The sequence below is a fragment of the Callorhinus ursinus genome, unplaced genomic scaffold (assembly GCF_003265705.2).
Source record: "Callorhinus ursinus isolate GAN/ISIS: 27379988/994484 unplaced genomic scaffold, GSC_fseal_2.0 scaffold17, whole genome shotgun sequence".
In the NCBI taxonomy this organism is placed as follows: Eukaryota; Metazoa; Chordata; class Mammalia; order Carnivora; family Otariidae; genus Callorhinus; species Callorhinus ursinus.
Window position 1 is genome coordinate 40,918,103 of NW_027397079.1, and position 13,921 is coordinate 40,932,023.

The 13,921-nt window shown below is 36.4% G+C and overlaps 1 protein-coding gene across 14 annotated transcripts in view; it reads left to right on the forward strand.

The window, feature by feature from the left end:
- PSD3 (pleckstrin and Sec7 domain containing 3) overlaps positions 1-13,921 on the forward strand; it is a 706,817-nt gene that overhangs the window by 413,424 nt on the left and 279,472 nt on the right. Inside the window, exon 1 of one of the 14 annotated variants that reach the window (XM_073902627.1) lies at positions 5,811-5,834. The exons of the other annotated variants lie outside the window; for them this stretch is intronic. Coding sequence (XP_073758728.1) covers positions 5,826-5,834 — 9 coding nt within the window. The 5' untranslated portion in view covers positions 5,811-5,825. Of the gene's footprint in view, positions 1-5,810; positions 5,835-13,921 lie in introns of those variants that run through there. 14 annotated transcript variants of the gene reach the window in all.

Here is a 13,921-nt window from a genome sequence, read left to right on the forward strand (position 1 = left end):
AACCCTGCTTGTTTTCTATCTCAGCGTTCTTATTGTCACCTACCATTTGATACTCAAATAACATTCTTAATATTTTTATCCTTGTCATAGTTAGGTTTCTAAGTTTCTTTTTTTCTTGAGCAGCAATTGAATTCAATAGGTGCCAATGGGAATTAGAAAAAAATCTCTTAAGAATTTTTGTATCATCTTGGGGCTCCTGGGTGGCTCAGTTGGTTAAGTGACTGCCTTCGGCTCAGGTCATGATCCTGGAGTCCCGGGATCGAGCCCCGCATCGGGCTCCCTGCTTGGCAGGGAGTCTGCTTCTCCCTCTGGCCCTCTTCCCTCTCGTGCTCTCTGTCTCTCATTCTCTCTCTCTCAAATAAATAAAATCTTTGAAAAAAAAAAAAAAGAATTTTTGTATCATCTTAATGATGGAGAGGGTAGAAATGACAAAACACCCAAGTCTTTCAAAATGATCCTAATAACTAAAAAACAAAACTGAATGCAATTTGCAGAATGTTTTGAAATCTATCTCCTTTTAAATCTGCCTAAATACACAAATAGCTTTAATAATAGCTCTAGTTACAAGGCAGTGTCACTGGAAATTATTAAAAAGCAAGGTAAATAAATCTTGCTTGGGCAAGTCAGTAACATGCCATCCTTTCAGGCTGTTGCTCATGATTAGATGTTTGACTTTAGAATATTCTTCTGAAATTTATTGCATCTATCTCCTTTACTTGGGAATTTATTAACCTTGAAATTAACTTGCAGTCTCTTGAGGGAAGACCAAAAGTTTTCACTCTCTCAGGTGTTAGTGGTGAAGAGAGAGGTAGTTAATGGTGAAGAGAGAGAGAGAGAGAGAGAGAGAGTGTGTGTGTGTGTGTGTGTGTGTGTGTGTGTATGTAGATTGCAGCTAGGGGGGTATGGCAGTTAAATTGACAAAATGCAAATCAGTATGCCTGGCTTAGTGGAATTTCATATGCATCATTCCATTAATGGAATGGTAAATGACATAGTGAGTTCAGTTGTTACATACTGTATTGGTCAGAATCCCAATAAAAATTCTTATTCAGATGTGCTTCTTTTCCCTTAGCTTTCACAAAAGACAGAATTTAGGTGAGGTTCTTTTATAAGAAGTTTCTAAGAACATAGGCTATCTATATCCAATCCTTAACATACATATTTGGCTGAAAGCATTATGTTTTATTCTAAATGTTCTTGTTTGGCATTATTAGGGAAAAATAAGTTGTGAAAATGATGGAGAAATTAGCTGGAAGAGTAGCATTTAAACAGATGACTCTAAAGGTCAGCAAAGAAAGATATAATACAGTTTATTTCTTTTCAAGTTTTTAAATTCCAATTAACATACAGTGTAACATTAGTTGCAGGTACATGCAATACCCAGTGCTCACCACAATTGCCCTCTTTAATACCCATCGCCCATTTTACCTGTCTACCTGCCCACTCCCCCACCCCCTCCATCCCCCAGTAATGCTCAGTTTGTTTGTTCTTTAAAGTTAAGAGTCTCTTTTCTGGTTTGCCTCTCTTTTTCCTCCCCCCATGTTCATGTTTTGTTTCTTAAATTCCACATATGAGTGAAGTTATATGGAATTTGTCTTTCTCTGACTGACTTATTTAGCTTAGCCTAATAAGCTCTAGATCTGTCCACGTTGTTGCAAATGGTAAGATTTAATTTTTTTGATGACTGAATAATATTCCATTGTGTGTGTATATACACACACACACCACATCTTTATCCATTCATCTGTCGATGCACATTTGGGCTCTTTCCATATTTTGGCAACTGTGGACATTGCTGCTATAAACATTGGGGTGCATGTGCCCTTTCGTATCACTGTGTGTGTATCCTTTGGATAAATACCTAGTAGTGCAATTGCTGGGTCATAGGGTAGCTCTATTTTTCACTTTCTGAGGAACCTCCATACTGTTTTGAGGAGTGGCTGTACCAGTTTGCATTCCCACCAACAGTGTAAGAGGGTTCCCCTTTCTCCGCATCCTCGCCAATATCTGTTGTTTCCTGAGTTTTTAATTTTAGCCATTCTGACAGGTGTGAGGTGATATCTCATTGCAGTTTTGATTTGTATTTCCCTAATGATGACTGATGTTGAGCATCTTTTCATGTGTCTATTAACCATCTTTAAGTCTTCTTCGAAAAAGTGTCTCTTCATGTCTTCTGCCCATTTTTTAACTGGATTATTTGGTTTTGGAGTGTTGAGTTTGATAAATCTATATAGATTTTGAATACTAACCCTTTATCAGATATGTCATTTGCAAATATCTTCTCCCATTCCATAGACTGCCTTTTTGTTTTTTTGATTGTTTTTTCACTGTGCAGAAGCTTTTTATTTTGATGAAGTCCTGTCGCAATAGTTTATTTTTGCTTTTGTTTTCCTTGCCACAGGAGACATATCTAGTAAGAAGTTGCTATGGCTAATCCCAAAGAGGTTATTGCCTGTGTTCTCCTCTCGGATTTTGATGGTTTCCTATCTCACATTTAGGTCTTTCATTCATTTTGAATTTATTTTTGTGTATGGTGTAGGAAGGTAGTCCAATTTCATTCTTTTGCATGTCGCTGTCCAGTTTTCCCAACACCATTTGTTGAAGAAACTGTCTTTTTTCCATTGGATATTCTTTTGTGCTTTGTTGAATATTAGATGCCCATATAGTTGTGCGTTCATTTCTGGGTTTTCTATTCTGTTCCATTGATCTGTGTGTCTATTTTTGTGCCAGTACCATACTATCTTGATCACTACAGCTTTGTAATATAACTTGAAGTCCGGATTTGTGATGCCTCTCACTTTACTTTTCTTTTTTGAGATTCTTGTGGCTCTTTGGGGTGAAAAATACATTTTAAATAAAGATTAATGTGTTTTATTGGACAAGGAAGAAACATGATTATGAAATATAAAATATTGTGAAGGTTCATAACCATTAGGCTTTTCAGTCAAATGATAGTTGTATTTAAGGGTAAATAAACAAAAATCAATCAGCAGTTAGAGATAAGCAATTTTTTTTTGTGATCTCAGTCTCTGAAAAGGACCTGTTTCACAGTGTGACATGAAGAGCTGTAGGGATTCTTCTTAAAAAGAGAGAGCAAAGAGTGAAATAAGTCAATCAGAGAAAGACATGTATCATATGACCTCACTGATATGAGGAATTCTTAATCTCAGGAAACAAACTGAGTGTTGCTGGAGTGGTGGGGGGTGGGAGGGATGTGGTGGCTGGGTGATAGACATTGGGGAGGGTATGTGCTATGATGAGCGCTGTGAATTGTGCAAGACTGTTGAATCACAGATCTGTACTTCTGAAACAAATAATGCAACATATGTTAAGAAAAAAGAAAAAGAAGATAGCAGGAGGGGAAGAATGAAGTTGAACCATGAGAGACGATGGACTCTGAAAAACAAACAGGGTTCTAGAGGGGAGGAGGGTGGGGGGATGGGTTAGCCTGGTGATGGGTATTAAAGAGGGCACGTTCTGCATGGAGCACGGGGTGTTATGCACAAACAATGAATCATGGAACACTGCATCAAAAACTAATGATGTAATGTATGGTGATTAACATAACAATAAAAAATTAACAAAAAAAAAGAGCAAAGCCAGCCGACTTCACTTCTAGAGTTCTATCTAATTTGACCCTTTCAGCCAGGGAGAAGGTTGAAAATTTAACACTGAAAATTGCCCTCCTTTTCTTTATCCCAAAAGACTATCCTTAAGCAACATCCCACACTCCCCCTGCGCACACCATTTTTGCTCTCTACTCTTTCATCTTTACTTCCAGTGTTATCACTGAGGACAAGTATAACTAGAGAAACATGAATAAGGTCAGGTTTTATTAATGTCAGTACTGTGGTTGTGATAGTATACTGTAGTTTTGCAAATGTTACCTGTGGAGGAAACTGGGTAAAAGGTGTAAGAAATCTATTATTTCTTACAACTACATGCAGATCTGTAATTATGTCAATAAAACTTTCAATGAAGAAAAGGCCCACTTAAAAAAAAGGGGGTGGGGGCAAATGCGCCTGTTCTCTCCATTCAGCCAGAGATTTAGGCATTGTATAAAAATTAGCTTAATGAAATTTTACTCCTTGTGGGTCTTTCTTTTAAATTACCAAATATCATGATCAACAGTTTAGGTATAACTGTATAGCAGCATTAAAAACAATGATATATTAAGAAAAAGGCAGTGGGAATTATTTTCAAGAGTTGAAAGTTGGAAAATCACATAAATCTATTTTTATGATTACTCCGGATACTGTAGAGATTTGTTTGGGAAGATGTGGGAGTAGAAATGGAAAAGAAATGGTCTGTCCACAAGAGAAGGAATAGTGGCGTGGATATGGGTATTGACAGTATTGAGAAAAATATATTAACTATTGAATTATTTTGAGTTTTTTATTAGAGTTTCTGTTGCTAAATTATTATCCCAAATTGCCCATCTGCCCCCTCCTGTATTACCTGCATTCTAATCTGCGTGGAATCTAAGAGCAATAAAAGGTAGAACAACCATAATTTTTTTTCTGAGTTAATGTTTGGTCTGTTAGGCTGAATGTAATGGTAGGCTTTGTGGCCATGTGAAGTGAATATTGTCAGATCTGGAAAGGAAGCCCAATATTTTACCTTGGCCAGACAATTAACTTCTTTCAGTTTCCTCGTGTATAACACAGATAATACTTTCCTCCAAGAGTGATTATGAGGATTAAATAAGATGATGTGTGTTCAGTGGCTGCATTGTGTCATCTAAAATGCATTCAAGTGTTCATAAATATTAGCTTCTTTGTTTTTTCTACTCCCAATTTTTTGTGAATGGGCTGTGGGGGTCACTGGGGCTCTGAGCCTGTCTTAATGCTGCCAGGGACTGGTGATGGACTCTTAGCATGATCATTTCACCTCTTTGTACCTTAGTTTCTTCATTTGTAAAATAAGATATTTGGGCTGTGCCCATAATGTGTTCGGGCTCCTATAGCCCTCAGTGTCTATCACCACCACTTGCCACCTGGAACAGAACTTCTTACTCTGTTTTTCTGCTGTGCTCATATTTTTTGAGCTAAATATTCAATGGCAGAGCTGTTGGAAAAATCCTATAGATGATATTTAAGGTACCTTTCAATCTAAGTATTGGAAGCATTCCTAATTTCTCTTTGTAAACTGAAATCGTATCAAGTTTTATTTTTCCTATTGTATTTATTGATTTAGACGAACAAGTGTGTACCTCATAGTGAAAGTTCAGATTTAAATCCAGGAAGATTACCTTTGTCGTGGCAGCGTTCTCAAAGGCTTAGTCCTAAAGAATTACATGAGAGAAAGAAGCAGGCTGCAGTCAGAAAAAAGTCTGAACTTTTTATAAATGAAAAGCTTGAAGTGAATTCTCAAAAATACTTGATCTGAGTTATATTCGGAGTATGTAGTTGAAAATAGGAACTTATGGGTGGTATTTAAGTGTAGCTAAAAAAAGAGCATCAACTGTTGCCTAGAGTAGGTGAGTTCTCTCAGAGAGAAGGTCATGGAAACCTGGTAGCAACAGTATCTATGGAGGAAAAGGGCTCAGATGCTTATCCTGATACAAAAGCAGGATAGCTTTTAAAGAGAAAAGCTGTGTTATCAAGCTTTTTAAGAGAAAAGCTCTAAAGGTTCTTGTTTAAAATATGGAATATTGCTTTTTTCAGTAAAATGAATCAAGCTGAGTTGTGATGAACAGTTCATGGTGTGTTTCTGCTTCTGCTTTCCCCATGGAGATCTAGAAGCATGCTTTGCTTCCAGTCATGTGCTCGTCATGGACTGAGTAATGATGCTGCCTTTTGTATGGTTCAGACCTTGAATGAAACATGGTGACGGTAATGAGGATAATACTTTGAAGTAGCTGAATATCCACAAATCATCTTCCCATGCTTTTAAAAAAAAAATTATCAAAAACAAGTCTGGTAGAACATTTTGGCAGAACAGATGCTGCTTAAAGAGTACAAACAGATTTTTAACCAAAAAAAAAAAAAAGGAAAGAAGTTTGGGTAGGGGAGGTAGTAATCAGTAGGGGCACTTTAATGGAATATTAATGATTCCCAGAGAGATTCTATTTTTAATATGATCATGAAGGAGTGCTACAGAATTTCATATTCAGATGTATCTATGGAAGTTAGATTGTATGTTTAGAGATGTTTTAAAGCATTATCCATCAAGGTTGCTGCTCCTTTCACTCAAGTATAAACATGTGATATGAATGTCATGGGCCACATGTGAATTTAAACCATTCTCCTTTTGCTTATGATATACCACACGGGGATGGGTTCCTTAGGAGTGATGTACTTTTTTCTTTAAGAGGGCTGCAATCCAATGTAAATGAACTATCAGCAAATATGTATTCTAAACACAGTGTTTACCTATCCATTAAGGATACAATGAAACAAATTTTAATTTAAAGGCATTTTTAGCTGTACAATAAAAATGTCATAAAGGAAAACAATTTTTGTGGTTGTATTAATGGTTTATTCATGTAAAGGTCAGTTGTCTGAAAAAGACTCAGTAAGTTGAAAACACAAAATTAAAATAAGAACTCCGAACAGCCAGAATAAATGGATGTTATAGTGTCTGTGTAACAAACCTTAAAATGTTACTCAGACCCTGACTTGTGGCCTATTTTTAATAATAACCACAACTTTTACTTCAAAATTTTTGCCCTAATCTCCTTTCTGGGTATATCCTAAGCAAATGGCCACGCAGACACAGGCAGATACTGATACACAAACAGCTGCTTCAAACTATGGCCTGGCTGGGCACCTGCCAGTAAGAACCAGCTCTTAACTGGCAAAGTAATAGCCACATTCAATTGATTTTTCTAAAACAAACTTCATAAAACACAAATATTTTGGTTGTTACTTAAATTTTTTAGTTGAAAATTTAACTTAATTTTGTTATTTTCTCAGTTAGCCATGAATTAGAAGGATGAAGTTGGAGGGAGTGCTTTTAGCTATTTGGACATTAGCAAGAAGTGATTTGATAAGAAGGTGGAGAGAAAAGGAAACCTTAAAAAGTACTGGGTCTCCAAATGGAACAGCTGGAGTTGTTTTGACAAAGGACAGGCAAATCTAGGTAGTCAAGTAGGTGCTCAGAATGGCTCTATTATGTGGCACATCAGAGTAATGGTTGTACTTAATGAGTCATCAAAAATGTTGCATTATGCTTATTTAGTTTAAGGAGACAATGTGAAATAGATTTAGAAAGATTCCCAACAAAACTATTTTGTAAAGATTTTGGCATTTAAAGAAATTAGCTTACATCAGAAAATCCACTATTGTAGAATAATTCATTTCTCTACTCATTTTTGAACTCCATTCCCTGTCAATGTTGGGTTTTTTTTGTTGTTAAAGCTTTTTGTTTATTTTAGTAGTTCTAACATTTACCCTTCCCTCAAACTTTTCACAGATAGCAGTATAGTTTTTGTGCTGTAATGTTGATTTCTCAGAAACACCAGGAAACAGCATTTTCCCAGACTTCACAAGGATGTGTTTCCTGGATGATGTAGGTACACAAACTTTCCTCTTGACCCCTATACATTCCTGCAGTTCTCCCTCATCATCTCAGCTACCTGTTGAAAATTCTGATACTTTCAGATAAATAAACTAATATGTTCATTTCAACACACTGCCATTTGAAGAAGAGCACTAAGGGAAGTCAGTACTTAATCCTAGGCAAGTCAGTTTACCATGTGGTTGCTTAATTCTAGAAGCAATCAGAAGCAATTATTCTTTAAGAATGCAACATATATACGTTGTTTTCTTTCACTTGTAGAAACATAAATCAAAGACAAATCTGTGTACCTAAAATATTACTTTGAAGCGTTGTTTGCATTTCAGGTTGTTAGTCATATGTTATAAACATAGGCAAAAAAAGACATATTTGAAAAGAGTTATGGATTTTGAGAATATCTGAATTTTTATTATAGCTCATTGTTTGTGTATGACCTTTTCCCTCTTTTTTTTTAGTATAGTTGACATACAATGTTACATTATTATCAAGTATACAATTTAGTGATTTGACATGTTTATACATTATGCTATGTTCACCCCAAGTATAGCTACCATCTGACCCATTTCATTGGTATTACAGTATCCTTGACTGTGTTCCTTATGTTCTGCTTTTTATTCCTGTGGCTTAGTTATTCCTCTCCCTTTCACCCATTTTACCCAACCCCACACCCTTCTCCATCTGGCAACCATCAGTTGGTTCTCTGTATTTATAGTTCTGAGTCTTGTTTTTATTTATTCATTTTTTAAAAATTTTAATTCCAGTGTAGTTAATGTACATACAGTGTTGCACATTAGTTCCAGGTGTACAATATAGTGATTCAGCAGTTCCATATATTACTCAGGGCTCATCAAGATAAGTGTGCTCTTAATCCCCTTCACCTAACTCACCCATCCCTCCCACCTCCCCTCTGGTAACCATCTGATTGTTCTCTATAGTTAAGAATCTGTTTTTTGATTTGTCTCTTTTTCCCCCTTGTTCATTTGTTTTGTTTCTTAAATTCCACATGAGTGAAATCATGTGGTGTTTGTCTTTCTTTTACTGGCTTATTTCACTTAGCATAGTACTTTCTAGGTCCATGTTGTATCAAATGGCATGATGTCATCATTTTTATGGCTGTGTAATATTCCAGTGTGTGTGACATTTTCCTTATCCATTTTCCCTGACCCTATTCTTTTTTTTAATTTTTATTTAAATTTAAATTAGTTAACATATAGTGTATTATGAGTTTCAGGGGTAGAATTTAGTGATTCATCAGTTGCATATAACACCCAGGGCTCATTCCATCAAGTGTCCTCCTTCATGCCCATCAACCAGTTACCCCATCCCCCCACCCACCTCTCCTCCAGCAACCTTCAGTTCCAAATAGTTCAGAGTCTCTTATGGTTTGCCTCTCTCTCTGTTTTTATCTTATTTTTCCTTCCTTTCCCCTATGCTCATCTGTTTTGTTTTTAAATTTCACATATGAGTGAAATCATATGGTATTTGTCTTTCTCTGACTGACTTATTTAGCTTAGCATAATACCTTCTGGTTCCATCCATGTTGCTGCAAATGGCAGGATTTCATTTTTTGATGGCTGAGTAATACTCCATTGCATATATATACCACATCTTCTTTATCCATTCATCTATCACTGCACATTTGGGCTCTTTCTGTATTTTGGCAACTGGACATTGCTGCTATAAACATTGGGGTGCAAGTGCCCCTTTGAGTCACTGTGTGTATATCCTTTGGATTAATACCCAGGTGCTGGGTCATAGGGTAGCTCTATATTTCACTTTTTGAGGAACCTCCATACTGTTTTGAGGAGAGGCTGCACCAGTTTGCATTCCTACCAACAGTGTAAGTGGGTTGTCCTTTCTTCACATCCTTGCCAACATCTGTTGTTTCCTGAGTTGTTAATTTTAGCCATTTTGACGGGTGTGAGATAGTATCTCATTGTGGTTTTGATTTGTATTTCCCTGATGATGAGTGATGTTGAGCATTTTTTCATGTGTCTGTTGGCCATTTGTATGTCTTCTTTAGAGAAATGTCTGTTCATGTTTTCTTTCCATTTCTTGACTCGATTTTATGGGGTTTTGGGGGGGTGTTGCGTTTGATAAGTTCTTTGTATATCTTGGATATTAGCCCTTTATCTAATATGTCATTTGCAAATATCTTCTCCAATTTTCTAGGTTGCATTTTAGTTTTGTTGATTATTTCTTTTGCTGTGTCAAAGCTTTTTATCCTGATGAAGTCCCAATAGTTCATTTTTGTTTTGTTTTCTCTGACCCTATTCTTGAGAGCAGAGACTGTGTCTTATTGGTCACAGTATCTTTATACCTAGTGTAATTCTAGGACAAATCAGATATTCAACAAATACTTGTGAAAGAAATTATTGCAGTTTTATGTAAAACACAGTGCAGTGATTTCAGTCCATGGATTGGCTTTGTGAGCGTTATGTGAACAACTTGACACTATATGCAGAATTGTGAATCTGTGTGACTGTATACATAATTCCATCTTTTTTGGGTGTGTGTGATAGAGAGCAAGGGGATCCATATAGTTTTAATCAGATTGTCAGAGGGATCTTTGGTCCCCCAAATATTGAGAGCCTATAGACCTAGGACCCTCCTAGAGTAGAGACTTGTGCCTTGTTGTTTTGATTTAAATAAACACACAGAATACTTAGGAGAAAGAGTTTTTTCTTTCTCCAAAGCATATTCATTGAGGTCCTGCTGTGGGCCAGTCTCTGCTGGATTCTGGGGTGCAGCCCTTAAATAACACAGATACAGGTTATGCCTTCATGGAGCTCAGAATTTGGTAGGGAAAACAAATATTGGACCCATGATTATAAAGTATGAAATGCTTTCCTCAAAATTATACAGTAATTGTGGTTAGGTATAAAAGGCATACTTAATAGATTTGTCATGTATGGCAAAAGTAAAAAACTGGATTAAGATGAAATTTGATAGGATTCATGAGTTTCTACTTTAGTAAAGACTGTGCTAAATATATTAGGGAAAGCAAAGATGAGTGAGACATGCATCTTTCCCTGAAGGAATTTTTAACATAGTGGTTTGCAACTCTGGCTACACATTAAAATCATTTGAGGTGAGAGGAGAAATAATAGGCAACTAATGTATTCTCACTTAGGTGGAAACTATTAAAATAATATAGACTCTTTGAAGTAAGGTCTTGAACTTTCTTATAAAACTAAACATACGCTTACTCTATGATTCAGCAATTCAAGATAAATGAAAACCTGTGTTACAAAAATATTTGTAGTAACCTTATTCATAATGCCCCAAACTGGAAACAACCCAAATGTCTGTTAACAGGTGAATGGATAAACTGTGGTATACAGTGTGGTATTCCGTAAAAAGGAATGGCCTACCAATTCACACATCACGAATGAAAGAAACTTTATAAACAAATGTATGCAATGCATGGTTATATATGAAATTCTGCTATAAGCAAAACTCTTCTATGGTGGATAAAATAAAATTGGGGATGTGAGAGTGGGAATATCCTAGGAATGGGCAGGCGGGAACTTTCTGTGGTAATGCTAATATTAAAAAAAAAAAGTGTTGGGGAAAATGTCACTTGTGAAGCTGTAAACAAAATCTTGATGTCTTCTCCCAGCACTTCTCTCCTCCCTGTCATCGATTTCAAATCTCTGGGTCAATGTGCATTTTTAAAAGCTCCTCAGATGTTTCTGTTGTCCACTGAGATATGAAGGAATATTGAGTAGGATAAAGTACAAAAGAAAACATACTAGTTTTCTATTGCTCTTGTAACAATTTACTGTAAACGCAGCAGTTTAAAACAACACAGATTGATTATCTTACTGTTTTGTAGGTCACAGGTTTGGGCTGACCTGAATTTTTCTGCTCCAGGTCTCACAAAACCAAAGTCAAGGTATAGGCAGGCTTACCTCTCTTTCTGAAAGCATTGAGGGTGAATCCATTTCCAAACTCATTCAGGCAGAAATCAGTTCCATGTGGTTGTAGGACTGAGGTCCTCATTTCCTTGTTGCCTGTTGGCCAGTGGTCATTCTCATCTTTTAGAAGCCATCTGCATTCCTTGGCTTCTGGTCCCCTTTCTCCATCTTTACACCCAACACCGATGGCTCAAGTCCTTCTCACTCCTCATATCTCTCTGACCTCCCTTCTGCTTCATCTCTCCTCTGCTCTTTTTTTGGAGGGGGGCACATCTCCTGAGTGACTGTTCTGTCTTCCTCTTATGTTTTGGAGGGCTCGTAGAATTAAATTGGGCCCACCCAGATAATCCAGAATAATCTTCCTGTTCCTTAGTCAACTGATTAATAACTTTAATTCTATCTATCTGCACAGTTCCTTCCCAGCAGTACCTAGGGAATGAGAAGTAAGCGTGTTTAGAATTCTGTCTACAGTAGAGAATTACCTATAAAATGCTGTGGAATAAAGAGAAGTGACTTCCACCTAGGGAGCATTGGAAAACCTCCTTTGAGGAAGTGGAATTTAGTTGTCATTTAAAAGGTGGTTCTTATGGAGTCTATGGAGCTAGAATAGGAGCGAGAACTCTGGATGGGGATAATAGTTTAAGTGCCAGTGTGGAGAAAGGAAAGGTGACAATGTGTGATGCACTTAGAACAGCCCTTATCCCATGAAGTCAATCCATGTGTATTGGTTATTTACAGTGAGTTATTTGAACCACTATAGCATAAAAGCAGTTTTTTTTTAGATTAGAGTAAAATAGGAATATCAAAAAGTTACACATCTAACGTGTAGAAATACCATTTTTAAAAGGACTGGGCAATTTTATAATGTGACTTTTGTGTCGGCTTTTTTTTGTTGTTAGAACCCTGTAGATTTACATATGAAAGTCTAAAAAATTATTTACATATTTCTAAATTTTTTAGAACTCCAAGTCTACTGAGGAAAACCTGGGGATTGTGGCCTTCCATGAAAGTAAACCACTCTTCCTTTATATTTCCCCACAATACTTAACTCTTGACCATTTTTAGTAGACTTTTTATACTGCTATAGGTGGATGATAAAATGTGAGTACAATTGCAGCTTCTGTGTAGAGATGCCGTGGCCCTGTGGCATCTATCTAAAAACTGCATCATTATCCACTGGTTTTTTATAGTAATATCACATAAAGGAAAAATCCTTTTTATAAGCTTTAAGTTCTTTGTACCAGTTATCTTCTTTTTACCTTATTTATTTATTTATTTATTTATTTATTTATGGGGGGGTGGTGAGGGGCAGAGGGAGAGAGAATCATAAGCAGGCTTCATGCCCAGCATGGAGCCCAACTTGGGGCTCGATTTCACAACACTGAGATCATGACCTGAGCTGAAATTAAGAGACACTTAACTGACTGAGCCACCCAGGTGCCCCTATTTATGTTTTTAGAAAAGATTGTGTATACATTTTTATGTTGAAACACACTCATCTATATAAAAAGTTTTAGAATACTTCCTGCCAACCTTTTAAAAATACAAAGGATATAACTGCCTATGGTCATTTTTATTCAGCCTTCTAAAGGATGTGTACATAAAAGCTAGAATAATTAGACCAGCACAGCTAGCTCTGTAAACTTCTGGTACATACTAAGCATTCTGGAGTCTTTCCAGACTTTTCTTCCTAGCTCTTGCCAGTGTCTGTCTTCTTTCCTTCTCTTTCCAACCTCCACCCAAACTAAAGCGGTGGTCATGATGGTTGGAGTCCTGCTAAAGGACACCCATTCTTCTTCTGTGTCATTTTTTACTAGCTTTGAGAGGAGAAATAGCTTTTTCTTGGAGTTGCTTTCTGCATTCTGAGTAAAGAGGATATAAGTTATTCATACAGTAGTTAATTTAGCTATCTAGCACCTGCAAAGGAAGCACTGCTTACTTCACCATGTTGCAGTCTTTTTCTTGTCATCATCCTGCCAGGACCTCTTCTGGTATTTTGATTAAAACCCCATGCTTTCATATTCAGAATTACTGAGAACTCTTTTCTGATTTCATCTTTTTCCACTCATTTTCCCACTTTTATATGCTAAGGTATATTTTCTAACAGTTCTAAGAGATTGCAGTTACTTTCACTTATTTCTTTCTCTTCATATTTCCATAATGCTACTGACTTTGAGAGTGTCTATTTTTTTTGCCTGTCTACTACATCAGTTACATTTTTTTTTAAATAGGAAAAATTGAATTAAAGATACATGAAAACTAAACCTTTAGAAACTCTCTTAGGTACCTTCTTCAAGTTCTTATGTTCCTATATTTTCCTTGTTTAGAATACTTTTAATTAAGCTCACTGTAAGGATTTTTCCAGTGCTGTTAACCTCCAGTAAATGGTGTCAGTACTTCTGCAGGTACCCACATATATTTTTATGAAAAGGCCAAACTCTGATTTATGATGTGTTTTACATTATTATTATTAAGAAACA